Here is a 17258-nt window from a genome sequence, read left to right on the forward strand (position 1 = left end):
TTTGAATTACCCTTGAACGATGGTAATTAATGTATTCATCTCCTTGAAATATTAATTATTTTTATATAATATTTAAATGAAATAATATTATAAGTAATTTTTTATTTAATCAACTATAAAAAAATAACTACAAAAACATAACTGTTATATAAATTGATAATTGATAAGATATTTGTTTGGTTATTATGATTAAAATAAGGTTTAAGTTTGGTTAATAAGTCACCGAGTCCTCTAGTACACAAAGAAACAACATGGCCGACATTGTTCACTAGCCTTTCAATACACAAGTAGGCAATATGGCCAACTCTGTTTACCGAGTCTTCAGTACACAAGGAGACAATATGGCCGACACAAACCCTTCAATACATAAGGAACAACATGGCCGACATTGTACACTAACCTTTCAATAACACAAGTAGGGCATATGGCCAACACTGTTTACCGAGTCTTCAGTACACAAGGAGACAATACGACAAACCCTTCAATACATAAGGAAACAACATGGCCGACATTGTACACTAACCTTCAATAATACAAGTAGGCAATATGGCCAACTCTGTTTAACGAGTCTTCAGTACAAGGAGACAATATGGCAGACACTGAACTCTACATATCCAATTCATAAAGTGTCACGTCAGGTACACAGCTGGACTAACAGACCCTACAGACGTCGTTAATACAGTAATTATGTATATATAGCGATGGTCTATACATATGGGATAGCTTGAATATACATACTGTTCAACTTTTTGTCCATTTTTGTCCATTTTTGTTCATTTTTGTCCATTTTTTCAGTGTTTGTCCATTTTTATCAGCCTTGTTCATCTTGTTCATTATTCTTGTTCATTTTGGTTCATCACTGTTCATCATTGTTCTATCTTCTTGTTCATCATTGTTCATTCTTCTTGTTCATCAGTGTTCATTCTTCTGTTCATCATTGTTCATTCTTTGTTCATCATTGTTCATCGTGTTCCTGCAGTTCAACCCGGAAAGAAAGAGGGTATGAACTACGATGAAATGAACAACATAAGTGTATAAAATGTTCAGGACCTGACCTGACCCAATTCCGACCTGACCTGACCCAACCCGACCTGACCTGACCTGACCTGACATTGTTATTGTGTACAGAATTTACGCCTCACTAACGCTACAGAACACACACACATACACACACACATACATACATACACACACACATACACACTTACATACACACACACACACATACTGGTCGAGAGTCAGATGTGTGCTTAGTGTGCAAGGCCAGGTATGCAAGGCCAGGTGTGCAAGGTCAGGTATGCAAGGCCAGGTGTGCAAGGCCAGGTATGCAAGGCCAGGTGTGCAAGGCCAGGTGTGCAAAGCCAGGTATGCAAGGCCAGGTGTAAGGTCCAGGTATGCAAGGCCAGGTGTCAAGGTCAGGTATGCAAGGCCAGGTGTGCAAGGCCAGGTATGCAAAGGCCAGGTGTGCAAGGTCAGGTATGTGCAAGGCCAGGTGTGCAAGGCCAGGTGTGCAAGGCCAGGTGTGCAAGGCCAGGTGTGCAAAGCCAGGTATGCAAGGCAGTATGCAAGGCCAGGTGTGCAAGGCCAGGTATGCAAGGTCAGGTATAGCCAGGCCAGGTGTGGAGCCAGGTATGCAAGGCCAGGTGTGCAAGGCCAGGTGTCTGAGCCAGGTGTGCAAGGCCAGGTGTGCAAGGCCAGGTGTGCAAGGCCAGGTATGCAAGGCCAGGTGTGCAAGGCCAGGTATGCAAGGCCAGGTGTGCAAAGCCAGGTATGCAAGGCCAGGTGTGCAAGGTCAGGTATGCAAGGCCAGGTATGCAAGGCCAGGTGTGCAAAGCCAGGTGTGAAACTCTTGAGTGTGTAAGCCAGGGGTGTCAGAGTCAGCCAGGGGTGTCAGGAGTCAGCCATGAGTGTCAGGAGTCAGCCAGGGGTGTCAGAAGTCAGCCAGGGTGTCAGGAGTCAGCCAGGGGTGTCAGGAGTCAGCCAGGGGTGTCAGGAGTCAGCCAGGAGTGTCAGGAGTCAGCAGAGGTGTCAGAGTCAGCCAGGGGTGTCAGGAGTCAGCAAGGGTGCCAGAGTCAGCCAGGGGTGTCAGGAGTCAGCCAGGGGTGTCAGAGTCAGCAAGGGGTGTCAGGAGTCAGCCAGGGGTGTCGAGTCAGCCAGGGGTGTCAGGAGTCAGCCAGGGGTGTCAGGAGTCAGCCAGGGGTGTCAGGAGTCAGTGGGGTGTCAGGAGTCAGCAAGGTGTCAGGAGTCAGCAAGTGTCAGGAGTCAGCCAGGGGTGTCAGGAGTCAGCCAGGGGTGTCAGGAGAGCAGGTGTCAGGAGTCAGCAAGGGGTGTCAGGAGTCAGCCAGGGGTGTCAGAGTCAGCAAGGGGTGTCAGGGTCAGCAAGGAGGTCAGGAGTCAGCCAGGGTGTCAGGAGTCAGCAAGGAGTGTCAGGAGTCAGCAAGGAGTGTCAGGAGTCAGCAAGGTGTCAGGAGTCAGCAAGGGTGTAGGAGTCAGCAAGGGGTGTGGAGTCAGCAAGGGGTGTCAGGAGTCAGCAAGGGTGCCAGGAGTCAGCAAGTGTCAGGAGTCAGCAAGGGGTGTCAGGAGTCAGCAAGGGGTGTCAGGAGTCAGCAAGGGGTGTCAGAGTCAGCAGAGGTCAGGAGTCAGCAAGAGTGTGGGAGTCAGCAAGGCAGGAGTCAGCAAGGAGTCGGTGTGGAGTCAGCAGGTGTCAGGAGTCAGCAAGGGTGCCAGGAGTCAGCAAGGGGTGTCAGGAGTCAGCAAGTGTCAGGAGTCAGCAGGGTGTCAGGAGTCAGCCAGGGTGCAAGAGTCAGCAGGTGTCACAAAGGTGTCAGGAGTCAGCAAGGTGTCAGTCAGCAAGGTGTCAGGAGTCAGCAAGGGGTGTCAGGAGTCAGCCAGGGGCTCAGGAGTCAGCAAGGGGTGTCAGGAGTCAGCAAGGAGTGTCAGGAGTCAGCAAGGGGTGTCAGGAGTCAGCCAGGTTGTCAGGAGTCAGCAAGGGTGTCAGGTCAGCAGGGGTGTCAGGAGTCAGCAAGGGGTGTCAGGAGTCAGCAAGGGGAGTCAGGAGTCATCAGCTGTCATATCACTCAATGGTGGGGGAAAAGTTCTCGTCCGGATAAACAACTAAGTATCGAATCTTATATCATTTAATAATACCAATTAAAGATCAAATACTCGATTATTGGAATTTTGTATCAATATTTAGAGAATTTATTGATAATTTTAATAATAAATTCCAGGATTTGTTGATATACGTCATAAGGTTATGTTTGGTCGTACGTTTGGCAGCAAGACATGGCCGGCAGCAAGGTGCCCTCATATAAATACTCAAGACTCGAATTTATTTTCTAATTTAAATCTTATTTTGATCTCTCCTGCTTCTCAGAGTTTACTAATTAATTAAATAATTCTAAAATACGGTTTATATCTACCTATAGGTTAATAACTCGTCAAATAACCACCAGTTGCGTCAACCATTATGACGTCATCACTTCCACGAATTAACAGGGTGTCACAAGGCAAATAGATCATCACTGAATTACTTATGACCCTATAATGTCCCGTTAAAGCATCAATTACACCATTACCTCTGTCCTCACTGTTATGGAAACTCTTATCAACAAGTGAGGAGAATATAATGTAAATAACAACGTTAATATACGTTAAACTATATAGGATACTGGGTACTAGAGTTTCTGAGTCACCCTGTACTGCTTGATGATACGGCCCGGTTTCCCGTTAGTGAAGCCTCAACATATAACAGCTGGTATGCACACGTTAGTCTATCTCTCTCTCTCTCTCTCGTATCCTGTTTTGATATAGATTATCATTGTACTAAAACACATACAGAGTCAAGCAACAAAGCAGAGAGAGAGAGATACCCCCCTGACCCCTACTGTCCCTCCCTGACCCCCCCTGTTCCCCCTGACCCCAGCTGTTACCTTCTGTCAACTTCTCGTTTTTGTGTGTGAGATGCCCTTTTTAAATTACTTCTACTGGGCCTACTACTACTACTGAGCCTACTACTACTACTACTGGGCCTACTACTACTACTGGGCCTACTACCTCTCATTAAACACCTCACCTTGCAGTACCGGCAGTTCCCCCGTAGAGTACAAGACGCTATAGGCTGCTTAGTGTTCCTCCTTAAGCGGCTTGAAGGCGAACTGAGCACTGGGGCGAGAACTGAAGACTCTAGCCAACATATTTGACGAGGAAACAGAATTGGTATTGGTTGAGTCTACGTTGGTTGAGTCTACGGGTGAATCTAATCCTGTAGGGGTGTTTTCAGTGGATACTCCTGTGTTAGTGTGATCTGTAACGTCTTCTGCAGGATCGATGAGTATTTCTTCCAAGGGGGACGTGTTTGAAGAAGGTATATTCTGTTTCTCAATCTCAGAATAAGGTGGTGGTGGTGGTATTTCCGTCTGTATGTCAGTATAAGACGGAGGTAAATCGTTATCCCCTTGAGTCCTGTCACATCCTGAAGGGGTTGTATCAGCGTCAGGGACATTCATCACTACATCTATGCTTCTAACTGGCTGTAGGATCTTCTTACGACGATAACAACACCTACAGCAAATACTAATGAAGAATATTATAGCTCCGACTGGTATAAAGATAATATGCCCGCCGCTATAACTACTGTAATGGTAATTTTCACTTGGTGGGGTAGGCCTATAAGGTTTCCCAGAATAGTCGACATTATCAAGTACATGTAAAAGTTTCACTGACAAAGGCTGGTCAAAACAGAATGTCCCAAGTTTCGCTATCCCAGTAAATGTGAATTCTAGACTAGGTGCTTCATTTGTTGAGTTTGAGGTCCATTTTTCTTCGATATAGAGAGTGTTATTGCCTCTGATAATGACAATTAGGTGAGTATCATTCGCTGTATAGGTCATCTCATACCATTCATAATCATTTCCCGTCATAAAGGGATTTGTGGCCAGATCTTGCGGGACGTTAATGCTGTACCTGCCAATGAGTCCCGTGGATAAGGACCTCATGTATATTTCCACAATATCTTCATCAGCTTTAAATAACGCTCTTTCATCCCGCTCAAGCGTGATGGAGTTAGTCTCAAGCGTACATAAAGTAACAAGGGTAGAGCCAAGCTGGGCCATAAAGCTTAGACTCACTAACACGTACACCACCACACGTACACCAATCACATCCATCTTGGCTCTTGTGCTCCAATACAACTCTATAACACCTCAAGTCTTGTTAAATTAGTATTTTAACTTGAACTGGTGGTGTTAAAATGACTCAGAAGTAATAAAGTAACTTCACCAAACACTGAGACAATGTGTAACACGTCCACCTCCTATGGGCTCCTAGGCCACACTGAACATAGGTGTTCAGCTCGCGACAATTTTAACCCGTTCACCTGATGTTAAATTGTGATATTACCTTCCTAACATTAATTCCTCCTCTATAATCCCTCCCTGGTGGTTATCCTCACTATAATGATCTATAATTCGATGATCTAGGTCTGTATAATTGTTTGGTAGGTTGGGGTAGAGGGTTGGTTAGGTTAGGTTAATATAAAGGAATCCTGGTGGTTCTCTGACGTCATTGGTGGTGTTGCCTTTCTCTGTAGGCGATGTGTACACTCCAGCGTGTGTACCTGTGTAGCTGTGCGTACCTGTGTGTACCTGTGTATACATGTGTACCTGTGTAGCTGTGCGTACCTGTGTGTACCTGTGTATACATGTGTACCTGTGTAGCTATGTGTACCTGTGTGTACCTGTGTAGCTGTGTGTACCTGTATGTACCTGTGTATACATGTGTACCTGTGTAGCTATGTGTACCTGTGTGTAGTTGTGTGTACCTTTGTGTACCTGTATGCACCTGTATGCACCTGTGTCCCTTAGAACATAAGAACATAAGGAGTCTGCAATAAGCCGGTTGGCCTGTTCATGGCAGCTCCTGTCGAGAGTTACTACCACTCTCTATCATCCATGAATCTATCTAGCCTCCTTTTAAAACTTTCCAGCGTTCCAGCACTTACTACAAAGTTGCTAAGCTTGTTCCACTCGTCCACCACCCTATCTAGCCTCCTTTTGAAACTTTCCAGCGTTCCAGCACTTACTACAAAGTTGCTAAGCTTGTTCCACTCGTCCACCACCCTATCTAGTCTCCTTTTAAGACTTTCCAGCGTTCTAGCACTTACTACAAAGTTGCTAAGCTTGTTCCACTCGTCCACCACCCTATCTAGTCTCCTTTTAAAACTTTCCAGCGTTCCAGCACTTACTACAAAGTTGCTAAGCTTGTTCCACTCGTCCACCACCTATCAGCCTCCTTTAAAACTTTCCAGCGTTCCAGCACTTACTGGTTGTTAAGCTTGTCCCACTCGTCCACCACCCTATTTGTGAACCAGTTCCTTCCTATCTCCTCCTAAACCTAAACTTATCAACTTAAATCCGTTGCTACGAGTCCTATCCTGCTCGGATATTATAAGAACTATCTACTTTATTGATTCCTTTCACCCTTAAATACTTCTATCATATCTCCCCGCACTCTTCGTCTTTCTAGGGAATGAAAGTTTAGTTTCTTTAACCTATCCTGATATGGAAGGTTCTAAGTCCCAGAATCATTTTCGTCATTCTTCTGCACCAACTCTAGTGAATTGATATCCATTCTATAATAGGGCACCAGAACTGAACCGCATAATCGAGGTGCGGCCTGACTAGCACAAGATATAGTTGCAATAAGACCTCTGCACTCTTATTACTTACACTTCTAGATATAAACCCAATACTCTGTTTGCCTTATTTCGAACATTAACGCACTGTTTTTCTAGGCCGTAGGTCCGGGCCTAAGTACCCTAAGTCTCTTTCACAGTCGACTCTCTAGGTTGATGTTGTTAAGGCTGTATACATTATTTGTTCTTCCATTATTAAGTACGCTGCACTTGCTGGTGTTGAATTTCATTTGCCATTTTCAGACCACCTGCAGTTTATTTAAATCCTCCTGTAGTGCATTTGCATCCTGCCTGAATTAATCTGCCACTTATTTTGGTGTCATCCGCAAACTTGCTTATGTCACTGCTGATCCCAATATCTAGATCGTTTATGTAGATTATGAACAAGAGTGGGCTTAGTACTGACCCTTGGGAACCCCACTTTCGTTACGGCCCCACTCAGATTTAACACCATCTACGTTGACCCTCTGCGTTCTATCAGTGAGCCATGATTTTATCCAATTTAAACTTTCCCTCGATACCGTAAGCCTTAATTTTTTCTCAAGCCTCTGATGCGGTACTCTGTCAAACGCTTGCTAAAGTCTAAGTAAATAACATGGTAATTATCGTCATTATCTACTACCTATGTGAAACTGTGTATGTGTACCTGTTTGAACATGTGTATACTGTGTGTGTACATATGTGTACCTGTGTATACCTGTGCAGCTGCGTGTATCATTGTGTGTATATTTACCTGTGTATACCTGTGTGTACACTGTTTCCTATGTACATCGTTTGTATACGTACACTGTCTTATATAACCTAACCTAACCAAACCTACAATATTTTGATAATTATCGTATTTTGTTATTTTTAATTATTATGTATTTATTATATTCTTATTTTTATCAATATTCACATTTATCTTTCTTTTCTCTATTTTATTATTTATTATTATTATTATTTGGGGTTGGTTAGATTAGGTTAGGTCAGGTCAGTTAGGGTTAAGGTTAGGTTAGGTTAGGTTAGGTTATAAATAAAAGCTTATTATTGGGTACAGATATAAACCCTTTTATTATCAGAGTAACATAAGCAATTACCGACCAAACTTTTATTTTTGGGTCGATTTTAACAAGGACAGTATTTAATCATCATGATTACTCATAATACTCTAAAGTACTCAACATGTACTCATAATAACAGTACTCACAACATACCTCACATTGTACTCATAACAGTACTCACAATATACTCACCAAAATACTCACATTGTACTCAAAATGTACTCATAATAACACAGTACTCATAATAATTCTCACAATGCAGTTCAGTTCTGGTGCCCTTATTATAGAATGGACTTAGAAACCTTCCATATCAGGATAGGTTAAGAAACTAAACTTTCATTCCCTAGAAGACGAAAGTGCAGGGGAGATGATAGAAATTTAAGTGGGTGAAAGGAATCAATAAAGGATATAGATAAAGTTCTTGTAATATCCGAGCAGGATAGGACTCGAGCAACGGATTTAAGTTGGATAAGTTTAGGTTTAGGAGGGAGATAGGGAAGAACTGGTTCAAAAATAGGGTGGTGGACAAGTGGAACAAGCAGCAACTTTGTAATAGTGCTGGAATGCTGGAAGTTTTAAAGGGAGGCTAGATAGAGATTGGTGGGCAAGTGGACAAGCTTAGCAACTTTAGTAAGTGCTGAACGCTGGAAAGTTTTAAAAGGAGGCTAGATAGGGTGGTGGACAGGTGGAACAAGCTTAGCAACTTTGTAGTAAGTCCTGGAACTCTGGAAGTTTCAAAAGGAGGCTAGATAGGTGGTGGACAGTGGAACAGCTTAGTAACTTTGTAGTAAGTGCTGGAACTCTGGAAATTTCAAGGAGGCTAGATAGGGTGGTGGACGAGTGGAACAAGCTTGCAACTTTGTAGTAAGTGCTGGAACGCTGGAAAGTTTTAAAGGAGGCTAGATAGGGTGGTGGACGAGTGGAACAAGCTTAGCAACTTTGTAGTAAGTGCTGGAACGCTGGAATTTTAAAGGGAGGCTAGATAGATTCATGGATGATAGAGAGTGGTAGTAACTCTCGACAGGAGCTGCCATGAACAGTCCAACCGCCTATTGCAGACTCCTTAATTTTTTATGTTCTTTAGTACTCACAAAATACTCACTATATTACTCATATTAACACAGTACTCACAAAATACTCACCAAAAATACTCACTATACTCCACTTAATAATACAGTACTCACAACATACTCACAAAATACTCACTCTGTACTCATAATAATACAGTACTCACAAAAACCTACAAAATACTCACTATGCACTCCTAATAATACAGTACTCACAAATACTCAAATATACTCACAAATACTCACTTTGTACTCATAGTAATACAGTACTCACAAAATACTCACTGTACTCATAATACAGTACTCACAAATACTCACAAAATACTATGTACTCATAATACAGTATTAAAATACTAAAGTGTACTCATAATACTCATACTGGCGGCCATTTTATTGAACTAAGCATAATGTTTAGGCCTATCGGAAAATAATTTGCTTTGTTTGTGTATAGGCCTATATAATTTAAAGTCCTGTTCTATATATGTGGGCCTATTTCAATTATATAATCGTGGTATAACATAGGCCTGTTTAATTTATATAATCCGTAGTATGTGTAGGCCTATTTAATTTATATAGTCCCGTAGCATATACATAGGCCTATTTAATTATATAGGCCCTATAACACATAATAGGTGTATCAATAGCGTATAATTACTTAGAAATTATAGTAGGCAATGTGATAAACTTACAAAATACTTCCCTTAAGTACTAACCCCATTTACAGTGACTTTAGAGTGTAGTAAAGTGAATATAAGTCGATATAAGGGTTTAAGTTGTTATTAGTTACTTTTATAATGACAAAATTGATATTGTAAATTATTGATCTAATTTTGTGAATTTTTTAGGCTCGTGTTCCTTTATTGTTGATGTTTGGGTAAAATTGTTAGTTTAGGTTCCAATAATGTTGAGAATTTTGTTGTTGTTTGGTTAAAATTATTCGTTTTGGTTCCAATAATGTTAAATATGTCTATGGTTGTGTTAAAATTATTACATAATTTGATAAATATAATTATCTATTTATTTGTTTGTTTTGTTCACATAAGCGTATTTGTTATTATCATTTTTAGAAGATTTAAAATATCTCTTGTTTTATACACTCGAGCAATGTTGCACATCTACTCCCACACGACACCTTTATCACTGCTATCTAGTCATTCTTCTCCACATGTTTATTAGGTAATTTCTTCATTATTCTTCTATATATATTTATCAGGTGTTTCTCTAAGTCATTCTTCTACAAATGTTTAAATCATTCTTCGTGTACATATGTTTAACAGATGTTTTATTTTTAGGTTATTTCTTGATCTGGTAAAGGTGTTTCTCCGTCAAGCAGATGTTCATTCTGTCCACGAACATCTGTAATACATGGAGTCTGTTAATACATGAACATCTGTATATATAAGCGCTGAACACCTGTCAACACCTGCATCAAACTCACTAACCCCGTTAATAAAACCAGAACACCTGTCTACCTGTACACTCACTACTTCCCGTTAATAAAGACCAGAACACCTGTCTACACCTTTTAAACACACGTGTGATTGACCTCATGAGTAAACAGAATGAATGTCTCTGGTCTTTTCCTTCCTCCCTCCCCGTCCCAACAGTATCCGGGTCATATAACTCACTCCTCCCCTCTCTCTCCCGACATTATCCTAGAGAAAATTTGGGGTCTGGAAAGAGCAACTGGAGGGTGGTGTGAGGTGAGGTGTGTGGAGGTGTGGAGTGAGGGTGTGGGGGGTGTGTGGGTGGTGTGTGGAGGTGGGGGGTGTGTGGAGGTGTAGGTGAGGGTGTGGGGGTGTGGGTGAGGGTGTGGAAGGGGTTATATTATTATGACAGGAAGTTCTACCTAACCTAACACTAACCAAACCTAAGAACATAAGAGTCTGCAATAGGCCAGTTGACCTGTTCATGGCAGCTCCTGTCGAGAGTTACCTCTATCATCCATGAATCTATCCAGCCTCTTTGAAACTTTCAGCGTTCAGCACCTACAAAGTTGCTAAGCTTGTTCACTCGTCCACCACCCTATCTAACCTCCTTTTAAAACTTTCCAGCGTTCAGCACTTACTACAAAGTTGCTAAGCTTGTTCACTCGTCCCACCCTATCTAGCCTCCTTTTAAAACTTTCCAGCGTTCCAGCACTTACTACAAAGTTGCTAAGCTTGTTCCAATCGTCCACACCCTATCTAGCCTCCTTTAAAACTTTCCAGCGTTCAGCACTTACTACAAAGTTGCTAAGCTTGTTCCAATCGTCCACCACCTATCTAGCCTCCTTTAAAACTTTCAGCGTTCAGCACTTACTACAAAGTTGCTAAGCTTGTTCACTCGTCCACCACCCTATTGTGAACCAGTTCCTTCCTATCCTCCTAAACCTAAGCTTATCAACTAAATCCATTGCTCCGAGTCCTATCCTGCTGGGATATTAAAGAACTTTATCTATATCCCTTTATTGATTCCTTTCACCCACTTAAATACTTCTATCATATCTCCCCGCACTCTTCGTCTTTCTGGGAATGAAATATTAGTTTCTTTAACCTATCTTGATATGGAAGGTTTCTAAGTCCCAGAATCATTTTCGTCATTCTTCGCTGCACCGACTCCAGTGAATTGATATCCATTCTATAATAGGGCACCAGAACTGAACCGCATAATCGAGGTGCGGCCTGACTAACACAAGATATAGTTGCAATAAGACCTCTGCACTCTTATTACTTACACTTCTAGATATAAAACCTAATACTCTGTTTGCTTTAATTTGAACATTAGCACTGTTTTTCTAGGCCGTAGGTCCGGCCTTAAATACCCTAGGTCTCTTTCACAAGTCGACTTCTCTAGGTTGATGTTGTTAAGGCTGTATACATTGACAGTATTTGTTCTTCCAATATTAAGTACGCTGCACTTGCTGGTGTTGAATTTCATTTGCCATTTTTCAGACCAACCCTGCAGTTTATTTAGATCCTCCTGTAATGCATTTGCATCCTGCCTGAATTAATCTGCCCTATTTTGGTGTCATCCGCAAACTTGCTTATGTCACTGCTGATCCCAATATCTGAATCGTTTATGTAGATTATGAACAAAGTGGGCCTAGTACTGACCCTGGGGAACTCCACTGGTTACACGGCCTCCAGATTAACACCATCAACCTGACCCTCTGCGTTCTATCGGTGAGCCATGATTTTATCAATTTAAACTTTCCTCGATACCATGAGCCTTAATTTTTCTCAGAAGCCTCTGATGCGGTACTCTGTCAAATGCTTTGTTAAAGTCTAAGTAAATAACATGGTAATTTTCGTCATTATCTACTAACTCGAGACTTTCCTAAACGGCAGCAGATTTGTTAGACAAGATTTTCCTTTGTAAACCAAACCCTAACCAGATGTAGTGGTGAATCAACAGGTGAATCTACTTAATTAAAACCCACTAATGACTTACCTGTGAATTAAGGTCAAAATGGCGTTAGTTCTTCTGTTTATTTGTCATCATCAAGGGGTTTATATGGGTTACTGGACCGTGAAGGCAACAGCTGAGGAAGACTGAAGCCCTTTTTCTGTGAAGGGACTGAACCAGGGTCTGAAGGAGGGGCTGAAGGAGGGGCTGTTTGGTTGAGAGTGTCGCCACGTGGGCAGTCTCCAGAATATGCGGTGGTGCTGTCTCCTAATCCTTCCGGGGCTTGTGGGTACCCTGCAGGGCCTGTGGATATCCTGCAGGAGCCTGTGGATATCCTGCAGGGCCTGTGGATATCCTGCTGGGGCTTGTGGATATCCTGCTGGGGTTTGTGGATATCCTGGAGGGGCTCTGTGGGTATCCTGCTGGGGCTTGTGGATATCCTGCTGGGGCTTGTGGATATCCTGCTGGGGCTTGTGGATATCCTGGTGGGGCTTGTGGATACGTTGTACCCCTGTGTGTACTGTCGTGACTGTGGTGTTATGGACTGCTGGAGTGATCGCGACAGGTAAAGTGTGAACTACCACACTACGACGCCTTCTGCAGTAAGAAACACAGGCGGCAGGTGAGACAGATGAGGAATATTATAATACCGACCGGGATAAACACGCACGTGATGTTCGTATGACATGATGGAGAAGGATGGAGAAGGTCGGGTGTTTCCTATACTTCTTTGGTGTAAAAGCCCGTCTCCTCTCTCTCGCCCCTCTCTCTCGTTCTCTCTCTGTCTTTTGAAACCTGCAGGAATATATTTTTTTTAGAAACCAGTTTAAATCTATAACCTTATTAAACATGACCTGACCTAACGTAATCGTTTTAAAGACTCCCAAGATGACCTGGGTAAGTCCTGAATGACAGGCGTTTGATTCATTTAGAGACACAGCTCAATAATACACAAATATATCATTTTATATGTTATTTAATTATTTTAATACGTTGCAAAGTGAATTTTCATTAAATTAGACCAAAAATTTAAGTTACTTTCATAGTTGGTGTCAAATGCTGTACGATTGATGTCTGTTATTAATTGGCGTCGCCGCACTTGAAGCTCAGTGTCGTGTTAACATTACGTGTGGACGGTGTGTTAACTCGTGCTTTCTTTAATTACCCTTTGACCATGGAAATAGGTGAAGTATACAAACATCAACTTTTCCCAACGACATTAAATGAAAGACTGATAATCAAAGCAAGAAGACCTACACCATTCAAGCAGGAACAAAGAAATTATACAAGCCAGTTTAACATAATTGAATGGCTCTGGGCAACTACCATGACCTGGTAATTAGTGGACATCAACTACAACTCATACCTGAGGTAGGTCAAATTTGTGTATCCCGAGCCGTCACTGCTGAATGGCCTAGTACGGAAGCTTAAGTACAAGTAAATAGTGGTGCAACACAGGCTATGAAGGTCACCGCGCGTCTGAGTCCTGCTGAACTGAGCCCCACCCAACTCCAACACAACCTTCACTTCATTATAAGGTCAATAATCCTTTAAATAACCTCGTAACTGTAAAATAGTGAATAATATCGTTAAATAACTTTTCTACATATAAAGAGGTAAATGTACCGTATTTAAGCCCGTGTAGAGCACCTCACCACTACTAACGCTAAGGAACTGAGAGGGTCCTAGACTCCCCTCCTCTACGCCCCCGTCATCAAACACTTCCATTTACTATATATTAATGATTTTCTTCTTTTAATTCATATCCTCCATGTTAAGAACTATGAATACATTATTATAGTATGTATAATTAGATCATTTGTGGTTAGTATGAGGTAGAGTATCAGGTATAGGGAGGATAAGGTTAAAATATGAGGATTTCTGGCAATAATCTTGAAACCCATACGTGTTTACCCACATTTCTTGTTTTTTTGACTTTATTTTAGTGTACATTGTTATTTAGCCTCCTGTTAACTGTTTAGGAGATCTGTTGTTTGTCTGTTGCATACTGTTCGTGTACTGCCATACTGTTAGCGGCTCTCTGTTACATACTGTTAGCGTGTACTGGCTCTCTGTTGCATACTGTTTGTCCCACTAGCGTGCTCTCTCTGTTGCATACTGTTAGCGTGTACTGGCTCTCTTTGCATACTATTAGCGTGTACTGGCTCTCTGTTGCATACTGTTAGCGTGTCTGGCTCTCTGTTGCATACTGTTAGCATGGCTCTCTGTTGCTACTGTTAGCGTACTGGCTCTCTGTTGCATACTGTTAGCTTGCTCTCTGTGCATACTGTTAGCGTGTACTGGCTCTCTGTTGCATATGTTGGCGTGTACTGCTCTCTGCATACTGTTAGCGTGTACTGGCTCTCTGTTGCATCACTGTTAGCGTGTACTGGCTCTGTTGCATACTGTTAGCGTGTACTGGCTCTCTGTTGCATACTGTTAGCGTACTGGCTCTCTGTTGCATACTGTTCGTGTACTGGCTCTCTGTTGCACACTGTTAGCGTGTACTAGCTCTCTTGCATCTGTTAGCGTGTACTGGCTCTCTGACATACTGTTGTGTCGGCTCTTGCATACGTGTCTGGCTCTCTGTTACATACTGTTGCGTGTACTGCTCTCTTACACTGTTGTTGTGTGTTGACTTCTTCTTTTGTACTGGCTCTCTGTACATACTGTTAGCGTGTGCTGGCTCTCTGTTACATACTGTTAGCGTGTACTGGCTCTCTATTATACTTTATGCATTTAGCTGCTCTTTGCATACGTGGCGTGTACTGGCTCTCTGTTGCATACTGTTAGCGTGTACTGGCTCTCTGTTGCATACTGTTAGCGTGTACTGGCTCTCTGTTGCATACTGTTAGCGTGTACTGGCTCTCTTAGCCTGTTAGCGTGTACTGGCTCTCTATTGCATACTGTTAGCGTGTACTGGCTCTCTGTTGCATACTGTTAGCGTGTACTGGCTCTCTGTTGCATACGTTGGCGTGTACTGGCTCTCTGTTACTACTGTTAGCGTGTACTGGCTCTCTGTTGCATACTGTTAGCGTGCTGCTCTCTGCATACTGTTAGCGTGTACTGGCTCTCTGTTGCATACTTGTTGCGTGTCTCTCTGTGCATACTGTTAGCGTGTACTGGCTCTCTGTTACATACTGTTAGCGTGTTTCATACGTTATGTACTGCTCTCGCTACTGTTGCTACTGGCCTCTGTTACATACTGTTAGCGTGCTGGCTCTCTGTCTGTTAGCGTACTGGCTCTCTGTTACATACTGTTAGCGTGTACTGGCTCTCTGTTACATACTGTTAGCTGTACGGCTCTCGTTCATAATTTAGCGTTACTGGCTCTCTGTTGCATACTGTTAGCGTGTACTGGCTCTCTGTTGCATACTGTTAGCGTGTACTGGCTCTCTGTTACATACTGTTAGCGTGTGCCTGTATACTGTGCGTGTACTGGCTCTCTGTTACTACTGTTAGTGTACTGGCTCTCTGTTATACTGTTGCGTGTACTGGCTCTCTTTGCATACTGTTAGCGTGTACTGGCTCTCTGTTGCATACTGTTAGCGTGTACTGGCTCTCTGTTACATACATTAGCGTGTACTGGCTCTCTGTTGCATACTGTTAGCGTGTACTGGCTCTCTGTTACATACTGTTAGCGTGTACTGGCTCTCTGTTACATACTGTTAGCGTGCTGGCTCTCTGTTGCACTGTTGTGTGTACTGGCTCTCTGTTACATACTGTTGTGTACTGGCTCTCTGTTACATACTGTTAGCGTGTACTGGCTCTCTGTTACATACTGTTAGCGTGTGGCTCTCTGTTATACTGTTGAGTGTGCTGGCTCTCTCTATTACATACTGTTCGCTTGTACTGGCTCTCTGTTCATACTGTTAGCGTGTACTGGCTCTCTGTTATACTGTTACGTGTACTGGCTCTCTGTTACATACGTTACCGTGTACTGGCTCTGTACATACTGTTACGTGTACTGGCTCTGTTTCATACTGTTAGCGTGTACTGGCTCTGATACATACTACTAGCGTGTACTGGCTCTCTGTTACATACTGTTAGCGTGTACTGGCTCTCTATTTCATACTGTTATTATTACTGGCTCTCTGTTACATACTGTTAGCGTGTACTGTCTCTGTTACATACTGTTAGCGTGTACTGGCTCTCTGTTACATACTGTTAGCGTGTACAGCTCTCTGTTATACTGTTGCTGTGTACTGGCTCTCTGTTACCTGTTAGCGTGTACTGGCTCTCTGTTACATACTGTTAGCGTGTACTGGCTCTCTGTTACATACTGTTGTACTGGCTCTCTGTTACATACTGTTAGCGTGTACTGGCTCTCTGTTACATACTGTTAGCGTGTACTGGCTCTCTGTTACATACTGTTAGCTGTACTGGCTCTCTGTTACATACTGTTAGCGTGTACTGGCTCTCTGTTACATACTGTTAGCGTGTACTGGCTCTCTGTTACATACTGTAGCGTGTACTGGCTCTCTGTTACCTGTTATTGTGTACTGGCTCTCTGTTACATACTGTTGTGTGTACTGGCTCTCTGTTGCATACTGTTAGCGTGTACGGTCTCTGTTCACTGTTAGCGTGTACTGGCTCTCTGTTACATACTGTTATTGTGTACTGGCTCTCTGTTACATACTGTTAGCGTGTGCTGGCTCTCTGTTACATACTGTTAGCGTGTACTGGCTCTCTGTTACATACTGTTGTGTGTACTGGCTCTCTGTTACATACTGTTAGCGTGTGACTGGCTCTCTGTTACATACTGTTAGCGTGTACTGGCTCTCTGTTACATACTGTTAGCGTGTACTGGCTCTCTGTTACATACTGTTAGCGTGTACTGGCTCTCTGTTATACTGTTAGCGTGTACTGGCTCTCTGTTACATACTGTTAGCGTGTACTGGCTCTCTGTTACATACTGTTAGCGTGTACTGGCTCTCTGTTACATACTGTTAGCGTGTACTGGCTCTCTGTTACATACTGTTAGCTGTTTATACTGATGTGTACTGGCTCTCTGTTACATACTGTTAGCGCTGGCTCTCTGTTACATACTGTTAGCGTGTACTGGCT

General features: G+C 42.7%; 1 protein-coding gene and 1 long non-coding RNA gene across 2 annotated transcripts; both read right to left on the minus strand.

Moving 5' to 3' along the window:
- Nucleotides 1-805: 805 nt before the first annotated feature.
- Nucleotides 806-5345, minus strand: LOC121862224. The gene is made up of 2 exons (XM_042360315.1): nt 4077-5345; nt 806-987 (listed from the first exon to the last, which is right to left on the minus strand). The coding sequence occupies exon 1, from the start codon at nt 5166-5168 to the stop codon at nt 4125-4127; it is 1044 nt and encodes a 347-aa protein (XP_042216249.1). The 5' UTR covers nt 5169-5345; the 3' UTR covers nt 806-987; nt 4077-4124.
- A 4749-nt stretch (nt 5346-10094) lies between these two features.
- LOC121862225 lies at nt 10095-12424 on the minus strand. The gene is made up of 2 exons (XR_006088198.1): nt 12237-12424; nt 10095-10160 (listed from the first exon to the last, which is right to left on the minus strand). It is a non-coding gene; the product is annotated as an uncharacterized LOC121862225 (long non-coding RNA).
- Nucleotides 12425-17258: the final 4834 nt, after the last annotated feature.

This window comes from Homarus americanus, unplaced genomic scaffold, assembly GCF_018991925.1.
Source record: "Homarus americanus isolate GMGI-L3 unplaced genomic scaffold, GMGI_Hamer_2.0 scaffold57736, whole genome shotgun sequence".
In the NCBI taxonomy this organism is placed as follows: Eukaryota; Metazoa; Arthropoda; class Malacostraca; order Decapoda; family Nephropidae; genus Homarus; species Homarus americanus.